Source organism: Sordaria macrospora, chromosome 3, assembly GCF_033870435.1.
Source record: "Sordaria macrospora chromosome 3, complete sequence".
Lineage (NCBI taxonomy): Eukaryota > Fungi > Ascomycota > Sordariomycetes > Sordariales > Sordariaceae > Sordaria > Sordaria macrospora.
This window is the reverse complement of record NC_089373.1, coordinates 2,040,436-2,062,012: the sequence shown is the minus strand read 5'-3', so window position 1 is coordinate 2,062,012 and position 21,577 is coordinate 2,040,436. Positions and strand designations below refer to the sequence as shown.

The following is a 21,577-nucleotide window of genomic DNA, read 5'->3' as shown; positions in this document are numbered from 1 at the left end:
TCCACGACACCACGACAGTGGGCAATGCAGGGATTGGAGGGCAGGCATTGCAAAACGGCGGCGTGGGTGCTGCGCTTCTAGCGCTATGCAAGCCAAAGCAGATCGGGATCTAGCGCCTAGCGTCATGATGAGCGCTGTAACAGGAAGCTTGATGTTGGACTACCTACAGAGCTACACTAGGAGACTAGGATCTTGCGAAACGTAGGGCGAACTTGAATTGGGATAGCAATTGTTGTCTTCTCGACAACCAGTCACTTTTGCTCTTCATATTCTCCATTATTGTCGAAAGACACAAGTTTACAAACGTAGCTCTTGCCTGATCCGTTCGGCGAATTCCATGTCGGTTGCTCTTGCTCTTGCTGTTGCTGTTGTTATCCCCTTTCTGTCCCCTCCCTTCCCCGTTCGGAAATCAGAGATTGCTGCGTAGCATGTGCTATGGACTCAAACTCGGTGAAAGAACTCGAGTTGCACAGGCAGCGGTCGGTGGAGGTCTAGCGAATCCGAAAGGAACGGCTTCGGAGGTATGCCATATGTGGCAAGTGGAAGAGGCATCAGCGATCACAAAGAGTTCGTCGGTTAGCGTTGAACAAAAGCGCTCCTCGGACGACAGAAAGCTTGAGACAAGGTTTGATACCTCGGTATGCCAGGCACGATGCTGTGGTGGGAGGTATCTTGCGAGCCCTGCGAGCTTTACCTTGGTAGCTCTAGCTAGGTACGGTACTTAGGTGAGCATGATAGGCGGGACGGTTGTTTCACTAGGTCGAACACTAACACTAACACCACGGAGTTACCGGATTCGTGCGCTAGACTACTATTCTGATATACGCTAACAGGAAGTACCGAGATGCCGCGGCGAAACGATTACTCAAATGAAGATCATGGGACGCGGGAAGCAAAGACACGATTGGAGGAGCGAGGAGTTTCTCTCCGTTTAAGTATTCCAAAGCACCTAATTTTCAAAGGTAATCCATCCATGTCTGAACATTACCCAAATGTTATGGGACGGTCTCGGTATCGTCAGTAAACTGTCAATACGGAAATTACTGAGAAGTATTCGTTGCTTCAGGGTGTTCGAGCAGATTGATATCGGTAATGACACTGTAACATACTGCTTCTCGTTTTTACTGCTTGCATTATTGGAAGAGTTTCTTTTGGCTCACCATGGCACAATTAGTTCATGACCCTCAATGGAAAGCAAACAACCAAGTCTAAAGTCCAGCACCGAGGAGGAACTCGAGTATCGGCCGTACATACCCGGGACAAGTAGTTTCATCAACACAGCACAACCTATTCCCAAACCGTCCCCCAAGCCAGACCAGACGGTCATCCCCGCAATTTTCATTCCTGACTACTCCAGATCGGACCCGACATTCTCCGGACCTCACATATACAGCAGAACAGGTAGGCGCACGGGGAAAAACGGAAAAAGACACAGCAGAAGCTTCCATATTTACTTCCATTCCTCTACCCACCGGCACTTGGGAAAACTGCCTACGCAACGCCGTGCAACGTTATCTCCCGCCGCGGCGGTCTGGGCTGGCTCGAGCTCTGCTTCCGCCTCTCTCGGTCCCGTCTCCCCATAATCCCAGTGCCGCTGTCCAGCGGAGGTTCCCCGCAGAATCGGGTCCGGGGGTGCTGGGGTGCGGCTTCCGATGTGTGGATTGATAGAGGTAAGTTGTTTGCCAAACTGTCAGGACCCGATCCGTCGAATATGGGGAAGGAAGCCGAGAGATATCGAATCTCAACCGTGACAGGCTGGGTGCGATAGATTACAGGACATTTCCAGACTTGAAAGTCACTCTCACATGTGCCCGAGGAGGATTGTACTTCTTCCGAAGAACGTACGGTGTCAAAGTTTGCTGCGCATGGGTGGATTGAAAGCAAAAAGAGCCACCATTATGGAGCGGAGGTAATAAAGGCATCAAGAGGTCATGAACCATACCGAAATCGTCAAGCTAGACGGAAGTCATCCAAAGAGAGGTACCTACCTAGATGTACTTCCTTCCCCCAAAGGTAAAGCTAGGTGGCACTAGTGGGCGAATGACTGCCGACCGACCTCAAGTTGCCTCTTGGGAAAGTACCATGCAGATAAAACACATGGTGTTTTTGCCATGTGATTTTTTTTTCTTTTTTTTTTTTTTTTTTTTGGTTTCGCGAACATGGGAGCGGCTGTTTCTCGGTCTGGCTAGTTTCGGTTCTCTCTACAGTCGTGACAGTCTAGACTTTTGGCTTGAATCTGACCACCACTACGGTTCCGTTGATGGACCGAAGAGGACTGACTACCTATGGTATGAGCCACGGTCACCAGATACCAAGGTACGTACATAGTAGCACTCACCACTCAAGTTTTCTTCCGGTAGGTAGGACATAGACATTCAAAGATCACACACAAAAAGAAAGAAAAAACGTCTATACTTGCCTCCTATTCCCATTAAGCGTTGGTTGTCCAGCATGTATGTGTGCAAGGTAGCTGATCTGGAAGCGGTCTAGGTTTATTGTATCAAGTAAACAGCTAGAACTACCTGTCGAGTGGTAATGTCTGGTGTTCTACGTAACGTGTCTGCAATCTCGGCTACACTTTAATAAAAAGAAGCAAAAGCGTGCGTGCTACGTCACAGATGATCTAGGGCTGACAGTTCGTTACATGAACAGCCTTCGAGTTCCCTAATCCATCTCTGTGCAGCATCTGAAACGAAAATTGCAGAGTTGCAAAGAGCTGCTATGTCCGAGACAGTATGAGGCTCAATTCGACAATTAACAGGTGGAATTAACAACAAAAAAAGCCACAGTTACAGTTACACTAACAACGAAGAACCGACACAAGGCATGCGAGACATCATGGAATTTCGAGATTAAAAAGGAGATATTCTCAAAGAAGAGTCTTTACTGCTTGGATCTAAGTGCGGTCGGACTCTTTCTTGTATTGGGTTACACCGGGGTTAAACTCGGACTATGTTGGAAGTTGGTAAGAGATAATTGGTAGGTGTTAGTGCTGATTTGTTCTAGGGAAGCTATAGACTAAGAGAGAGTAGTTAGTCGTAACGAGGTCTGGTTACACCAAGCCTGATTCAGGGACTTGTGTACTTACAAGAGTATGAGTAGTGCATTTAAATGTTATCGTGTAACGGTACCTGAACAGAGCCTTTTTGTGAAGTCCGATCGAACACTCGGGTATGAAGCACACAGGCACCATTGATTGTATCAACCGATTCTTTAGTCATCCCTATCTTCGCTCTAGCTTTTCGCAATCCTCCTTTTCCGAGCCCGTACTGGGTATTTCCTTCATGACCACTCTGATCTTTCCTTCTATACAGACGCTAAACCCCATTTTGATCATCCCACCAATAGAGAAATAAGTGAAAGGGAACACGTAACCATAACCTCCTTAGGAGCCTGTCCTATGTCCCTCTAACTAGGTATATCAACCAAAAGCGTGAAACTCCATCTAATCAGTGAAAGTTGTTGGTCTTCTTTGGCGCGTGCCACAGCGTGTAACCATAATCCATCGAGAAAAAAAGGAAAGGGAAAAAAAGTTAAAGGGAAAAAAAGGCGAGCAGCAATCACCCGTGGATCCGGCCGGTAACCAGGCGAGGCTCGTTCTGGAAGTTTTGACAGCCTGTTCTTCCCCGCAAGAAGCATGACTGAGTGACTGGCAGCGGGTGGTGCAAGATCCAACATAGCCGAATCCGGGGTCCGCCATGTCGCTAGTTGGATAAGGGTAATTCCGAACACAGCAAACTCTTCCCAAGCATGTACCCGCTTCCCCTAGAAGCGGCCGTAATGCTATACCTGTAAGGAAGACGTGTGTGCACACCGTGTGCTGTTGAAGTGAACAAAACGATAGCATAAAACGTTCGCAAAACGAACCACCAAAATGCGCAAAGATAACGGTGTGACGACGGCCGTTAGGATCTCGAGTGGTATTGTCCGCCAGTTGCCGATCAAAGATTGCCAGGAGAAAGAAATATCGCGGGTCATCTTGGGGGTCATCTTGGGGGTTGTCCTTAGCCGTGGGGAGCGTTTGTCCCGTTGCAGGGAGATACTAATCGGGCAAATGCCAACAACCTGCCGGAAAAAAAATCAGCCTCCAAACGGAAACTAGGATTGTCAGGAATACTTTTCACTTTATGCAACTTACCCGTACTTGCAATGGAGTAACCAGCCACAGCCCCAGAATAACTTCCAAGCACACCTATCAGATCCATTTTCCAAAAGGCACCGCAAAACCCTCAAGAGTCCTGGATCTGGGCCGGCCAGGGACGGAAGCGGGCTTAAGCAGCCCCGGGGATGCAGGGACGGCACGTTCTCATCTTGCAGTACCGGCATTCGTAAATGAAGTAATGGGGTCCTGAATGGCATAGCTGACATGTCCATTGGATCAAGCTACTCTCTGACTTGATCAGGACAAAATGGTGCGCGCAGCCGTTTGAAAGTGCCATTGTGATAGTCCAATAGGTCTGTTTATCACTCGAAGAACGCCAGACAAATTAAAGCCACCTGGTTGGTTGCCGAAAATGGATTTCGAAAATTCGATGCGCAGATAAAGCTGTTGGTGCTGATGCCGTGGGCTTCAGCGGTATCTTGGGAGTATTTTCTGAAAGGTGATGCACTATGATAGGACGTTAGAATCAGAGGAAAGCCAGGGCCAGCCTGTTGGGGTATTAAGTAGTATGGGGCTTCCCGGTTACGGGACCTCCCGAGATCAATCTTACCTAGTTATGTGGTACAGCGACTAATAGCTGTCTTGCTGGGACAATAAGCAAGGTGGGCGTAGCTCGGTGAGTTCAAGTGAAGTCGAAATGAGACGTGAAAGATTGTTGAATGGCTGGGCAGTCACTGCTGAACCTAGACTCAGAAAGTGGGATGGAAGGGAGGACACAGGCTAGATATAGATTCGCAACCGAGGCAGGCAAGGCTGGAGTTGAAGACAAGTTGAAGTAGCGGACTGTTTGGTGAAGGGCAACGGCCGGTGTTTGTAAGACGTGGAGCTCAGGTTCCTTGACGGGTATCGAATTGAAGTAAACGGAGATAGATGGGTCCGATCTTTGTCCATGTGTTTCTAGCCGTTGGAGAGTCGAGCATGCCTCTATAAAAGCCGGTAGCTCGACACAGTGACCCATCAAATCTAAAGGTAGTAAAAGCTGGAACCCAGCGGCATAACGAAGCGTCGTTTCCGAACCCGAGAGGAAGGGGTCCTTGGTCCGTCCGTTACCGTTCCATAGGTATTACACGGGCCCGGGAAATGGGGATGGGGAGGTAGATTGGCCGGCCTCAAAAGTTAAAACCACTGACCTCAGAGTAGTAGGCCCAAGTGGGTAGTTGCCGGCATGTCCCTGCTTGTTCCATACCTGCAGAGAAGGTCCCGCCATGTTCTCTTCCCACTAGCCAGGTGCGTATAACTGGACTGGAACCACAGATGCCCGGGCCCTGGTCTTCCATACGTCAAAAGCCGGAAACCGGGGCAGGCCATACGGGTGAAAAACAGCAGAGTGATAACATGGAAAAGGACTCAGTTGACATGAACCAGCCGGCCCCACGAGTTCCAGTTCCTAGCAGATTGTCCAGCTCCACTGGATGCTGCTCTAGCGTACCCCTAGTCCGGAGGGTGCTTGTTATGTAAAGGACAGGTACGTATCTTGGCCCTGTCAAGTACATCTGGTACCGGGTACATGCACTGTCTTCAGGTGGCTTGAGGGAGCTAGGAAGTTGGGGTACAACTGGACAAGGTGCTGGAGGCATCTCGAATCGGTGTTGCATGTGGCATCTCTTGGCGATTCCCATGTACCGTTACGGCACTTGCGGTGCAGGGTTAGGACTCGATGCAGGCCCCAGCTCGGGCCCCATTCATATGGCCCCCAGCTCAGGAGTGGGGTGTTTGGCAAATGTCTTTCCATGCTTTCCCGTCACTGTGTTGTCTGTTTCTCGATCATCACATCCATTCCCTCGTGTGATTGAGGACGACGACAACAACGAGACGGATCCATGGAAGCCAAACAACCACCTACGGTTGGCCTCGGCATCTAAATCGACACTAGCCATATTTGACGCGACGTTGGAAAGGGCTGGCGACATATCAGCCAAGTCGGAGACAGCTGAGCATTCCCGACGGCAACAAGACTGCCAAACCACTTCAACCGGACCGGATTGAACACTGCACCTTTTGTGGTTTTGTTGACGGGGGAACCCTGTCCTTATGCCGTCTCAAGGCTTCCTGAATTGTGTCCCTTGACAGGATCATGGCTCTTATGGGGTTGCGCTTGAGTATCTTGGGGCTATCCGGGGTATAACAAACCGACTTATCGCGGTGGATTAGCCGTCAACCTTGGTTCCGTCCGTCCCCTTCCGCCGTGGTCTTGAGAGACAGGTCTGGGAACCGAGACAGGATGGAATACCCAACAGTTGACCTATCATCCAGAGACACTGACGCTTTCCTAGAGAGCTGGGAAAGTACAAGAGCCCGAGAGAACAAGGTATTAGCAGCCATCGAGTAGCCAGACGACTGGGGAAGGAAGGGGGGCTCATAGGTTCATCCGGTTTTCACCTGGCAAACGGAGGGGATGTCTTGGATGGAAACCCGACAATCAGCCTTGGAAACACTTTGGTGGCAGTTTGACGACACGGCAGGCGACACGACGTCTCTGGAGCGACGTTGTACCAGATAGCCCTTGAACATTCTAAGGATATCCCAGCTCCCTGCTTCGATATCTCCGGCCGGCCACTGGAGCAGACGACAGCTGGATGAGGCAGTTGGCCGGCGGTGAAGTCGAGCATGTTACATCTCCATATGAACAAGCTGGGACGCCGTCTCCTTTGCTTTGACGGGTTCGACAGGGGGTCGGTGTGAAGGGGGTGGATGAAGTAGACGGGAGTCTTCAGCCGAGAAAGGTCCAATGCCAACACCCAGCGGCACTCGATGGGGGTCAAGACAGCGGGTAAAGAGCAATATGCACTAACCTTGGGGTCTAACATCCACCAATTCACCAATCCATCATCGTAGGGTCGGGGGATGGTTTATGGGATGTGCCCACTGCAGGTGGTCTGTGGTGGCCAGTCGGATTTCGACCTGGGAGGATGGTGTGCCCAGAAGCGTGAAGAGTCACTCGATGATCTTCTCTTCTCTTGGCTCTGCCACTCGGCCCGTAGAGGCCACCATCACGATGGAATCGAAATCGTGAGGTGGTAGACTGCCCGGCAACAGCGCTTGGATCCTGTTGACGGTAGACTTGGGAGAGGAGCCGGGTGAAACGACCATGACGATATGGTGCTTGTGTGGTGGACCACTGCACAGTGGCTGGCTCGCCTTGCCGGAATGTCTTGGATCCCCGTGACAAACCACGGCGGTGATTCCCAAAAGAGATGCTCGGAGTCTGAGAAAGCATTTCAAGGTGGTAAAGTCTTCCCATGGGAAGGAGGACGGGAGTTCTGAGCAGTGACCTTCGCTCAGTTGCCCTCGGTCGACGGTGGATGATCTGTCTTACACTGTACTAGCAGCTTCTCCGTCACTCCTTCCCACTTCCAGCTGGAACACCGGACGATCACCAGCACACACTCACTGCAGTCTGAGCTCACCCGTTCTAGCAGGCAAGAAGGATTCTGTCACTCCTGTGCAAGTCGTGAGGCGACGACGTAAAGGGCAGGTGCCGCAGGTGCCTCCTGCTCCGCTAGGCCCAACTCGGAAAAGCACCAGAACTCGGCGTGTTCCTTCCATGTTCTTGTTCCTGTCGTTTTCATTTCCTTCTGCTGGATCCACTATCTAATCGCTGCTTCAGATTATGCACGTGTCTGTGCCTGGCTTTAATGAAATTTTGTCCTGTTGTTTCGACCTAGGTAATCAAGGGAAGCCGCGGACGCAATGCTTCCCTGCATTCTAAGTAGAGTGAGAACGGCCCGTCATCGGAGCTGGGTCCTTCCCTTGGTCTGGAGTCTCCTTCTCAAAATATCTAACATGGCAGGGGCAAGATGGACCCCCTCGACGCTTCTTCATCTCCGCCGTCACTGCACTCAATGGCGGGAGCTTCAAACCGAAATCTCTTCATCAACTTTCATCTCGCATCACGACCTCCGCCGTTAACAGGTCCTTATCCCACCAAATCCCAACCACGGCACGTGCTGCCCCTGGCTTTCTAGATCACGATCTCAACGGTCAACCCCGCCGCCGACGCCTGCGCCATCAGGGTCAGAATGCGACCACGCTTCGAACCTGGAACGTCACTCGAACCGTCAGCAACAGCCACAATGGATCTTCAGATCATGTCAGCATCGGCCCGACGCGACTGCTCCGAAGAACCAGGCTTGATACGCGCTACCATCTATCATGGTGTGTGACGCCATGTGCACAATGCGACTCCTCCTAAATGAGGACCCGGAGGAAGCTTACCAAGGCGACTGCTCATCTTACCCGAGGCATGTGGTGGGGCATCCAGCTCTGCACTCTGCCATCACCATCACCTCGAGCATGACGTTGATATGTCCATGTTGCTTTATCTACCTGATGTTCCATAATGGTACACCACAGCACGTTTGGACCAGCCCCTTCAGCCTTCCGCTCGACCGTGACACCCCAGATGGGCATGGGAGATATATATGCGTGGGTGGCTAGGTATGGGCACCATGGCCCGTGGTTCTAGAATACCACGGTACGATGCTAGCCTAGCAAGGGTAGGGTAACCGCCGAGATTACCCCTTGGTGCAGAATCTTCTGAAAAGCTTCTAGCGCCCTTCGCTAACACTTGTCAGGGCAGCCATGACGCTCCAAGGGTTGATGGAACAGGCCTTTATTCCACGAAAGCTTCCACGCGCAGTAGCTTTCGGTCCGTTCGCACAAGGGCTCGAGGGGCCTCGGGGGCGAGCTCCCTTACGTATGTCGCCTCATCCTTCCAAGGCATCGCAGCCATGCCAGAGATAAAGAGTCCGCTGAACCATTTCCGACCCATGGAGCCCGTGCTTCGCCGGTTGCACATCGACCGAACATTGCGACTCCGTTATAGTGGCTGTGTTCGTCACTGTACACTACACTATAGTCCAAGGGTGGTACTGGAAACGGCGCTACGCTGTAGCCACATGGTTCTCCCCGTTCGGCACCATGACTCCTTTTGGCACTCCCCCAGCTTGCTGCGACTGAGAACTAACAGGATAATCTGTCAGATGCCTTTTAAGATCGCTCCAACGGCGTCGCACGTCCCTCTGACGAAATGAAGGCCCACGGCATCATTACGGCGAGAGAGCCTGGCTACCACCACCTGCAGCTTCATCGTCGGTTAGACCAAGAGTAGCGAATCCGAGAGCGGGTTTGTACATGACCTCATTCGAACACGGGCTCAGTCTCTTAGCACGGAACAAGAAACCACAAAACGTGTCTGCCGTTGCCGATACGGCGGTTTGCAGATGGGCGTGCCGTTCAGTCGATCATCGTCGGCCACCGGACACCGGCAGCCTGGCAACCAGTATAAGCTCGACTTTCTGCCGCACCGGAGTCCAGCCAATTGGCAAGATTCCGACCCGTTCTGCTGACTTCAGTCTCACGCGCTTCGCCTAGATTCGCACACAGTGGGTATGATTTATGCGTCCTACCTAGCCTAGCGAGCTCACCTAGGCTTCGCAGTGACCGCACGACTACAAGGCCGTGTGCAAAGGGATATTGGGCTGTGGATGTGCCCACTTGGCCGTCGAGTGTCACGATTCATGGATTGAGTGTCTGTATAAATGGGCAGGCTGGGCTAACGCTACCAAGCATCCACGTTAATCAATGTGTATCGTATGATTTAGAGCGCCGGAGCCGTGGTTGCAGGCTATCTGAAATTTAGCTACCACCTGGCGCCTGTCATCGTCATTGCCCCTGTTCGTAAGAGCTGTGATATAAATGGGCCCCAGTCCACCAAGATCTCGCATTCGACGTTCAAAGGCACCCGGATTGCATGCAAACCCACCATACACCTACAGTGTGTATGTAGGCCGCTCAAACTGGACATCTTCCCTCGAATTGGTGAGTCGGAAGTCTGCAACCCCATCACGTCAGGTACTACTACGCGTTTGGTATCATTGAGCCTGGAACTTACAGTTCTTGTCACTTCGCAGGCAACAGTTATTGCTCCTAGAGCATGACGCTGTGACCATAGAACCCTGGGCCTATTCAGCCAGTATTTATCGTTTCCGGTAATCCAAACCTTCCGAACATCAATATCAGGATAGGAAACTGGCCAAACCCATCATATTATGAGGTTTGAAGCCACCTAATGCCGCGAAGATCTGGTACGTCGTCTAAGATGTCCCTTAGCCTCATATGCCGGTACCCGACGTCACGCCAACCCGTTGCACAGTGATGAACGCCATCTCGTAATGGCGGGGAAGTCCACTACCTCGCACCCAAAGGACGTCTCGAAATATTTCGGCGAGTTTCCATTCACCCTTCCAATACACCGCCAAATCTAGGGCACTGAGCTTCTACCGCAACTTGCTTCCAGACTAAAAAGGTCCGGTGTATGTTTGTATGCTTGGTGAGCTTTTCCAAGAGCAGCTCACCAACTATGAATAACATTGTGCACCCTCACAGCTCGTCCTTTCTAAGTGTGTGTAACTGACCTGCTCATGCAGTCTCCATTTCGGGAATACGCCAACAGGGAGAACGGTGCCATTTCCCGATATCCTGATGTTAGTGACTTTATGCGTCCTTGCTTTATGCAGCATTTAAACCTCTTCAAGGTATTCCATACTTGGTAGGCCAAGGGGGTTTCGGCTCGTAAGCCTATGACCCGTCTGGAAATGCCCTCAAAGCAAGTGCTTCTAATTGGGGTGCCGCTCATGCTTCCTCCATCTGGGACTCAGTTGTAACATCCGAAGAACTATAGCAGGCTCGACAATTCTCAACCACCTCAATCCTGTTCTTGTTGTACCAGTATGTCGTTTCATAGGTTCAGACTCTACACTTCTTCCCTCTCTTCATTTCCCTTACCTTTCTACCCGTCCATCCGAACCGTTGGAAATTGATGCCCTTCCTCATGCCCTTTTCCTTTACCTCCTTAGCGGTGATCCACTGCGCCCATCCGTTTTACCCAACGTCGACGCCACAAAGCTTTTCTTAATCAGAAGGGGTAAATTTACTTGTCAGCTTTTGAAGCTCACAAGACCATGAATCCACCCTCAAAAAGCTGTTGGGAAGATCGTCAAACATCATCAGTATTAGTGCCCTTGGCGTGGGGTACTCAGTTTGCTTTCTTCAAAGGCACAGGTCGTACGGTATAGGATATGCTTCAGTGAAGGTGAAAACACAGCTACCCGTATTTTCACGAGATCGGCCGGCTCGACGGTCACAGAAACCACCCGCATGGCTCGCAGTGCACGGGAGCGCACAGGAACCTTATGATTTGTACGCTCGGAAGGCATCATGCCTACGAAAGAAGCACAAGCGTTTGCTTCATTCAGTTGGTATTTCTCCCGAAAGACCGGTGGTACACATATGCAAGGATATATCACAGAGATTTCGAGCTCATCACATATTTTCAGTCAAGCGGTGAACAGTATCAATTTCTTCCATTTCCGTGGTTCCAATCCATCTCATAACCCCTTTCGGGCCTTTTCAACCACCTATAGAGCTTCCCAACGCAATTGAACTCCGGGTTATTGTGCCTTTACTGCTTCGCCTACGCTTCTGCCCTCTCAGTGTTTCATTTCACTTTTTCTTTCTATGTAACTGAAGCGAAGAGAAATGAAGGTGTTTTGCAACGTCGGAACCACTCGCCGGTAGGATCAACTCTTGTCACACACGCTTGATGTGACTAATCATATTTGAGAGATCTCTACTTTTTCAACAGTTTGGAATACTACCACACCTTCACGCCTAACTGCACCACACCATCACCACCACCACCACTTCGAAGAAAGTGATGTTTGGCATGTATCAAGGTACTACCTGTCAGATTTCCATGGTTCTATACCACCTTTCTAAACCGCCCCACCCGTGTCAACCGCTCGTCGTACCACTCAAACCACCACCCTATAAAGATGAAATGTTACTCGCGCGACTACAAACGAACGCAGAAGCATACGTATCGAACGTAGTCGACTCACCTTCCGTCCATCCATGGTTGTGTCACCGTATTCCAATCCTATGTCGGACGCCCTGATTCCTTCGCTTAGTCTTTACCTGGGCATATTCAGGGACAATCCTAGCCTTGAGAAACGGGTTTTATGGGAAGTGGTTCGAAGAAGCAAAAACTCTGAAGAAAACTGTTATCTTCCCATCTTGTCCAAACACGTTTGTATCCATCCATATTCAAGTGTCTCACACGCCTGTTGAGACTCAAATACAATCTGTCTACATTTTTTCCTCTATAGGCTTCTTGAAGACTGGATTGGATGATGTAGGAGAACTGGGCTTCCAGGGCAGATACATTCGGCCAGCAAGTTGGAAGCATACAGGTATCAATCCCATGTCAGCGTTGTGTAGGACCCCATTTGCACTTATACTTCTCTTCTTCGTCCATCTATGTCTTTCCTTGACCTATAAATAACGAAACCCAAGTTCACTTTTGGGACCAATGAAGTGTTACAGTATCGTCGCTAAACAATTTCCGTGTCACGTACAAAGAAGTGGCTGTTCCCCCCGCGTTAGATAGGCATGATGGAGGGGGAATATCTTGTATATACAGTCTTGGCTCTTGGCAAAATTATCCCCTCATTTCTCGCCCGTCGGTTGACAACTGATGTTCAAACCCCACCCCCCTCTCTCCTATGGTATAGTACTGATGTATCTTCAACAATTGATGGCATTTGTTTCCGTCCATCGGCTCGTACAAGCATCATTCGTTCGGCACACGAACAGGTCAGAAAGTAATATAATGCGGGTTTGGTTGGTGGAATAGAGTGATAGAACTGGAGGCGAAGAAAAAAAAAAAAAAAAAAATGAAGGGAGGTATGGGAATATGGAACGGGGAGAAGAAAATGGGACGCATGGCGTACGTAGGTAAAGAAAGGGAAGGGAAAGAAAGGAAAGAAGGCAGAAAGTGAAGGGAAAAAAAAAACCGGTGGAAGAAGGAGACAGAGGAAAAAAGAGCGGCCGGAGAAGAAATACAACAAGAAAGCTACGAACAAACGACAGGAAAAGAAACAAAACACCTTATGTTGAGACTCAGCTACCTATGTACCTTGGCCATTGTGCAAATTTCCCGGGTTTTTTTTTTGGTTTTTTTTTTTCCTACAGAGAGGTCGTGCCTTCCCTTCGCAAAAATAAAAATGTTTCGGCTTTAGAGAGTGGGGGGACTGAAGAGTCGATGTTTGAGATTTAGTCACTTCCCAGATGAACAGCTAGACAGGGGCCGTGAGCAATGAAGGAAGGAAGGAAGGAAGGAAGGAAGGAGGGAATTCTTTTTTTTTCTTCTTCTTTTTTTTTTTTTCTTCTTTTGAAAAAAGAATGAGCATTATCAAATTTCCATAAAGATCTTTACTCTAACCAGGGGCAATGAGCTGTGTGTCTTCGATTTTCTTTGAGCGTGCATAAAAGTACTACCGATGCAGTACAAGATACTCATCAGCAATGCCTCCATTATGATCATCGTAACAGGATGCCATCGCTCGCTCGCTGTGCCTGTATATCGACAACCAGGAGCTGCAGTGATCTAAACAACGCAGTACACAAGTAGTTTTATCATATCAGCAACAAGAACAAGAATGCAAAAAGGTAAGAAAGGCAATAAAATCACAGTAAGACAAGTAGAACCGATGCCATTCAGTCCATGTCTGACTATGTAGGTTGGTAGGGATGTATGTGCGTTTGTTCGCTAAACGATATACCGGAATTTCGCTTTTTCTTACAGTGATGTACGTACTTCGTCTTGTCTTTGATCCCTTCACCAAACCAAATCAAACCAAACCAAACCAAACCAAACAATATACAGGAGAAACCTCCGACGCTGCTTATCCCGACACCCAATCTTCGTGTAACCACAATGACTTGGAGGTTATCACATGTTATCGTGACTGCAGCTACTCTCCTGCATTTATAGATGATGCACATAAGGTAAGTAACAGCGAGCCAGACATCCGCCCGTCCACCATCCAGACATCAAAAACTGATCGTCTTGGGTTACAATCTCCGGCTTTGTGTTGGGCTTGCGTAACGCCGTTGCAGCAGCCACCACCAAGCAACAGTCGGCCCGGTCCAGGAAGATCATATCATAACAGCCAGGAAGGTGGCGGAGGGCGAAACAACCCCAAGGCCGTGGGATTGTAAGGGTATAGACAGCGAAGATAACCTGGACAAACGGCAAAGACAATGCAAGGTATGTATACATCAAAGGTACAAATGTGCAATGAATGAGGAGCGTTTTATGATGAACGAGTTATGGATTGCGGATATTGCCGATGGGAGTAACCTCCTAGTTAGGGGTGTCCTCGTAATTAAGCCTTATTCTCAGGCTCCTCCTTCGACTTTTCCTGCTGCTCCGTTGTGGTAGGCGCAACAGCAGACATTGGTGGTGCCGCTTCCAATTCTGGCAGCGGTGATACTCCAGCTTCTTCTAGCGTGTCTGATACTGCGGCGGATTCAACGGTACCATCGTCATCAGCTTCAACGGCATGGGCACGCTTATCCCCGGGAATCTTAATCTCGAGGACATCGGACTGCTCGTCCGTTGCTGCGTCATCAACAGTCGCAGCATCGGCGGTATCAAGAGCGACGTTGGCCTCGGCGTCATCAGGCTTAGCCGCTTCTGGCTCTCCCTCCTTCGCTGGCTTCGCCTCAGGTGTCGCCTCGGGTTCGGGTTCGGCCTCGATGGCCTCGTCGCCGCCCTGTGGCTTCTCTTGGAAAGTGAAGGCATCGGACAGGTTGACCGCCAAGAAGGTCTTGGGCAGTTTCACTCTGGAGGAGAATGTGTGTCAGTAATAGTCCTCGCAGCTGTAGGTATGATACATCAAGTTCAGGTGGGTGGATAACTTACTGGTGGAACTTCGCCCTCAACGTCTCAATAACCTTCATCCAGTCCGCATGAGCCGTCAAGCTCCTGCGCGGGGCGCAGCCAATGCAATGCTTGCTATCAAGCTGAACATCCAGCGGGTCAAAGACGTGGCAGCCAGGGCTGATGGTGATCTTGATGCTGTAGTTGAAGGCAGCAGTAGCCTCTGCATCGGTTGGCGGGTCGGCAGGCATTTCGTACAGCTCGAAAGAGATCTGCGAGAGGTAGTCGAGCTCAGGGATGGTGGCTCGCTTGATCTTGGTCTCGAGGCCGCCCTCCAGAATGCAGTTCAGCAAAGTGTAGATGTGCGACTCCTTGGTGAAGTAGATGAAGGACTTGGCTTCATCTGAAGCCTGCATTTCTTCGAGGTCCTTAACAATCTCCTTCAACAGGGGGAGGGAGGTCAAGAGTCCAATTTCAAGCTTTTCGCTATCCGAAATACCATACTCTTGCGGGCAAATGAAGTCAAAGAGGACCTTGGCTAGCTGGTACAGCTCCCGCAAAGGCTCAAAGCGAGCATCTGTCTTGGCCTTGGTTTGGCTATTGCCTCTGTGAAGGTGGAAGTACCTCTCCGGGAGCTCGGATTCCGGACCTGGCCCAGGTCTGAACCCGTGCAAGAACGACCGCCTGCGGAAGATACGCTTGACAGTCTTCGAATCAATCTTCTCTGCCAATGACGTCCCGCTCTCAGAATGCCTGGGAGTTTCATTATCGGTGCTCGACACAGGGGACGGTGACTTTGCATCCTTGCCTCCATTAGGGGGAGCCAGGATTCCGTAGTCCTCCTCAAGCATAGTCTTCGGTGGAGTAAAGACCCATTCGAGGAACTGACGATTGTGTAGGGCATCGAACTTCATGGTATCGTAAAGTTCCGAAATCTTGCTAGGGTCAACCTTTTCGCCGTCGCAGAACTCGATGAAGAGCTTCTCCCAACGCTCCTTGAACAGCTCAGCGTCCTCACCGCAGCACCATCTGGCTTGGATGCTGTTCACCGCGTTCACCTGCGATGAGCCAAGTGATGACAGCGACGAGCCGGAAGTCTCACTGATCTTCTCCATACTAGGGTTGTTGATCGCGTTGAGAGAATTCACAGCACCGCTGTAGAGCTTGGCATAGTTGTGTTGCATGACCTTGCGGTGGAAGTTCATGAGCTGAACCACGCGCGTCTGCACTTCAGACGGCTCAGGCATGTTTTCAGGCCAGGCGAACTGGGGCGGCCGCTCATTTCCCTTCCGCAAAAGACCCTTCAGCTTCTTCTTCACCTTATCCATCTCGTCCTTGGCGGCGTTTGAGTCGTCAAGAAGGTCCTTACGGATGGTGATAAAATCCGCAGGCAATTCCTTCTTCTTGCAGAAGCTAGCCGCCCAGATCTGGGCGCTAGTGACGACACGACGCTCACTGCTGCTAAAGACGTGGACCTCCTCCAGGACTTCACGGTTCATGAGGCCAAGATCACTACGCATGCTCTCACCGAGTTCCTGTGCCTGGTAGCGGGCGGAGTGTGTCGGCTCACCGCCCCACTTCACAATGAGCTGAAGTTTATCCAACACCAAGCTCTCCTCAGCAGCAGTGAACTTGGACATGGTGACGCCTGACAAGGAATCGTGCCTCTTGGCTGGCCTACGAGGCTTGGCCTCACCGTCCTTGTCGACTATGTCGCCTTCACCAGGAGCAGCATCCTCCTTGACCTCTTCGTCAACCTTTACGCTCTCCTTGCCTTTGTCTTCCTTCTTGGGCTTGTCTTTCTTCCTAAACATTGGCTTGATCTGGACCTTGGTACCAGCCCATCCGCCCTTCTTCACAAGGACGTTGCGGAGTGATCTCAGCTTGACGGGGTCTTCGATCCCAGCCTTCAGGGCCACATCAACAGCATCAAGCACGCTTGCGAGGGCCGGCTCACCAATAAGGAGCACTTCCTCTTGGTGTCCCTTGAGAAGCTGAATGAAGGGATCTGTGTGGAACGTAAACTTATACTTTTGCTTCGGCGTACGATCAGCATGGCGAATGACAGACACCACACCCTTGAGCTTCCAGCTAGGCTTGGGAGGAGGCGGTGGCGGCGTTTCCTCTTGCTCATGTTCATGCTCCTGTTCGGCAATGGCGATACTAGCGAGCGAAGGAGTAGTGGGTAGCGTCGATGGCGCCGTGGGCGGCGCACTTTCTCCGTATTGGCTGGTGCGCGGGCTGCTCTGTTTGGTTGACAACTTAGAGGCAATCGAGGTTTCTGATTTGACGTGCGGCGGCGCATCATGTTGCCTGGTATCCGATCTCTGCTTGTCCAAGCTCGCCTTGCGCTGGGTTGCTGTCAATGCTGCAAGTTCCTTCTCCTTGTGCATGAGGGCTGCGCGAGCCGCAAGAGGATCCGTCACTTCAGAAATGGCGGGCGACGGGCACGGCGGAGTCATTCCACCCCTGCGCTGCTTCTCCTTGAGAAACATTTCCCTGAGAATTTTGGCGCACTGGTTGTAGTAATCCTCATTGTCTTTGACGAAGCTCCAGCCATTCACGTCAATGACATAGCTCTTGCCTCCCGCACGCAAGAAGTCAAAACCGCAAACGCATTGCCCGAATGCTGTGCTGATTTTGGCCGCAATATCCTTTTCCTCGTCGCTCAAGGCTGTGACATAACGGACCTCCTTTCCGTGCGTATTTCTGCGCACGACACCATCCACAACGGGGGACTTGCGAGTCTCGGCGTGGCAGTACGTTGGCCCAACGGTGTACGCCTTGACGTCCTCGGCGTTATCAACCTGCATAAACTTTTCGTAGATGAAACTCTCATCGGGCTGAGTGATGCACCTGGGCACGTTGAGGTCCTCCACATATTCACTGCTCTTGTTGCCGATCTTGCGGAAAAGCTTCCTCGCACCACCACCGGCGTACGAAGGGAAGTAGATAATGATATTATGGTCTTCACCGCTCGTGGGCTTTTCGACAAACGGCTTCTTGATCAGCGTTCCGTCGACAGAGAGAACGTCGCCGTCTTCGAGCAGCTCGATCTTGCGCGGCGCGACCTTCTTGGCGTGCTCTGGATCCGTATTAGTCGGCTCAAAAGGTACCCCGCTGACGTCCTTGATGAGCTTGCAGATGTCGGGAGTCAAAAGAGGAGGGCCACCGTCCCGGTTCACTTCTATGCGCTGAGGGGTGGGGACACCGATACGATCCAAAAGGCGAAGGCAGAGGCGGCGGTCCCAGAGTATCTTTTGCATAGGGACATCGTTGACGCAGAAGGGCTTGCGGGCCTTGACGTAAGCGATGGCCTTTTCAAGGGGGAAGCCGTCAGAATAAAACGAGATTAGATAGTCGCACATGGGCCAGTTTTCGACCTCTGCATTGCGGCCAAACTGTTAGCAATTGCTTTCATCCATATACATGGAGGGATGGCTTATGGGATACGTACCTTCATCAAGAATAACTTTGTCTCCAAAAACGCAAACATCAAATTCGCCGTTCTGAATTAGTCGATTCAGGATGTTTCTGCTGGGCTTGCTTCTCGCCTTCACGTCCAAAGCACACACGCCAATGACACCGTACGGGGCAGGCTTGTGCTCCTCCTTTGGAACCCTATGTTCATGGCCTGATACCACTCTTTCACCATTAGGACTCTGACCTCCGCTGGCAGCGGTACTACCACTGAATCTGCGCTTCGCTCTGCTCCTGGACCTGGGTGGCACCGCTCGCGGTGTAGGTGTTGCGCCGTTAGCAACAGCAGTGTTGACAGGAGCTGGAACACCGTGGCCGTGAGCCTGCGAAGTATGGTGATGGTTTCCCCTACTCTGACCATTCTTGAGCATATCGCCTATCTGTTGAGCATGCGATTCCCGTGGCGACAGCTGGTGGGTGCCCGGTGCACCTTGGCTGCCGGTCGTAACAGTGGTTGTCGAGACGCTGGCTTCTGCGGCCTGGGCGGTGCTGGCGGGCGGGATGACTCCCGATTTGGAGGGCGCGGAGGAAGACATGAAGCCGGTTACCACTCGGGCAGGGCCGGTGGCGCCACTGTTGCTGCCGTTTTCAGAACTGGGAACACCACGGGCCGAGGCCAAAGAGTACATGGACGAGATACTCTTTCGCTTGTTGCTGTCTGCTTGGCTGTACTCGGAGCCAAAGAAGGACGAGTTTCGGCGGCGAGAGTGGTAGGGGTATTCGCGTTGGGTTGGGGTAGTAATGGAATTTTGCAGAGCGGGATCGGGGAGTTGGCGTTGTTGTTGTTGTTGTTGTTGAGGAGTTTCGGAAACAGGGGCGTTGCCGTTCGTGTTACCGGTCCCGGCACGTAGACGAGGAGTTTCCGAGTCTTCAATGATAGCTGTAGAACCGGATTTCCATTAGTGACGGCGGTAGTGGAGCCGGAATGGATGTGAGTCTTACCTTGATTCTGGCCGTTATCGCCGGCGGCAAATGTAAAATCTCGGGGAGAAAACAAGGGTGGAACCGCGGAGGCGCTGCCAAAGCTGCCGGGTACATGTGCTCCACCTCCCAAGTCCGAGTATCCCTGACTATTGTTTGCGTCGCTCCAGGCGTCCGAGATGAAGGAGCGGAACGAGTTGGACGATTCGCGGCGGCTGTGCGAGAGCGAAGGTTTCTGTTGTGGCAACTGAACGGGCGGGGGCTGAGATAGATTGGCATCAACATTGACTTCGATAGTGCCCGGTTCGACGTGTCTGCTCTTGCGGCTGGCAATACTATTCGCAAAGGATGAAGCTATGCTGTGAGAGAGTGAATGTGAGGCGGATCGTCTGGTTTTACCCCGTCCACTCTGGCTGCCATGGCCATTGCCGCTGCCACTGCCGCTGCCATTGTTGATGGGGATGGAGCCGGGGACTGCGATGCTCGAGGAAGGTGCACCCGCCATGTCTTCAGTTTCTCTGACAGGCAGGTCTAGGCTGCCGGTTTCTGCTTCGTGTGTTGCGACAGGAATGTTGGGGTCTTGATCCGGATGGGTGAAAGAGGAAGCTTCAGACGTATCGACGGTAGGACGATCCGCTACTTGAAGGGAATCGGGTTCAAGGTGTGCTTCCATGGCTGCGGCGGGAAGCTGCAGGAGCAGCCTATCGACTTATATGTCGTCGGTGATAACGGTGGCTGTCGTGGTGGTCGATTAGAATATGCTAAGGTAATCGCGACCAATGGATTTGATGTTGGGCGTCGTTGCGGTTGGGAAAAAAAAACTGGGAACTGCACTTCTTATTTGGCGGAGGTCTAGACTAGACCGCTCCCCAAAGAAAAAAAAAGAAAGCAAAAAGAAGTTAGATTGGGGCCCAATGGTTTTGAAGGTTCCAAGCAATTGACAACCACAGTCGATGGTCGATGATAAAGAGGAAGGGGGGTTGTCAACCTACCTTTGATCTTTTTTTCCCTTTTCTTTTGTCCCAGATAGATTGATCTACGTAGCCAAAAGTGCTAAGCTGTCATCCAAACACAGCTAATAAGCACGACATGTAATCGTTGCGATACCCATTGGTACACAACAAGACAAAGGTGGATAGATAGTAGTGTTGTGGCGACACGAGGAGGGACCGAGAGTAAGGTAGCGCAACTTTGAAAGGCAAGGGGTCCAAGTTGTCTGCGCGGGGCTGGCTCAAAGAAAGAATAAAAAAAAGTAGAGGAGGAAAAGGCACGAGGGCGATTTCCGTTAACGGACCCAACAATGCTACCAAGACTCCAACCCTATGGGGCGGATAGAATACATACAGTAGTACTTTACCTCGGGTAGACATTCCATAGGACAGAACCTCTCTGGAGATGGGCCGTATGCATACTGAGAGTCTGAGTATCCATTGGGACTTGACATACCCATCATGGTGTCAAAAACTATGTATTATCAACCCTGTTATTCTGGCGCAAAATAACCTTTACAGACATCAAGGACAGCGGTGAATGAGCCGTGAAAGGGAAGCCGAAGGTGGGTGTCATTGCGAACTCGATGGTGTTGGTGTGTGGACGGACGCGGTAGGACGGGATGACGCCTGCGTGCCAGGCTGCCAGCATTCCCAAGCTGCGTGACAAGTGACAACTGAAGCTGACAAGGGACGGTGGTGCAGTGCTGTGCTCCATTTGTTTCACAAGCCTGAGCTGTGTCCAGTTGGCGGGGCAGATTGCGGGGTTCAAAGACTGCTACGCAATAGTACCTAAGTCTTGCAACCGAAGTATGTATAGAATGTCTATGCTGTGTATCGGAAGCCAATAACTTCAAGGTATAAGTTGGGCAAGACTTTTATGATCGACTTTGAAACTCGGCCATGAGGGAGAAGAGTCAAATTCGAGAAGAACCTCAGATGCAAAATGCACACCAATTCGGTCCAGGGACAGTGCATGTGTTGAACATCCAATGGCGTAAGGTGCCTCCAGTCTTCGATTCCCTTTCCTGCTCAACACTGGAAGAAAGTTCATAGAATATCCAGTCAGGTTTTAAACTCAAACAGGAACACCCGAGATGGTCAATTCATAAGATGACACTGGATGTTAAGCATAAAGAACTCCGTCGCAACTGAAGGTCAAAGACGGGATGATGGAGAACAGCAACCTAATCCCCATAAAAGCAGCAAAGGCAGTGTGGCCGGGATCGCAATACACAGTGCCACATTTAAGCTCTGTGGGTCCCAAGTATACGGCTGCTCCACATGCGCTTAGCTTTT

General features: G+C 51.0%; 1 protein-coding gene across 1 annotated transcript; it reads right to left on the bottom strand.

Annotated features, from left to right (window-relative positions):
* Positions 1–14,383: 14,383 nt before the first annotated feature.
* SMAC4_07378 (uncharacterized protein) lies at positions 14,384–20,139 on the bottom strand. The gene is made up of 4 exons (XM_003347955.2): positions 19,311–20,139; positions 18,346–19,248; positions 14,931–18,273; positions 14,384–14,851 (listed from the first exon to the last, which is right to left on the bottom strand). Exons 1-4 carry the CDS (start codon positions 19,960–19,962, stop codon positions 14,392–14,394), a joined length of 5,358 nt encoding a protein of 1,785 aa, XP_003348003.1. The 5' UTR covers positions 19,963–20,139; the 3' UTR covers positions 14,384–14,391.
* Between the last annotated feature and the right edge of the window lie 1,438 nt (positions 20,140–21,577).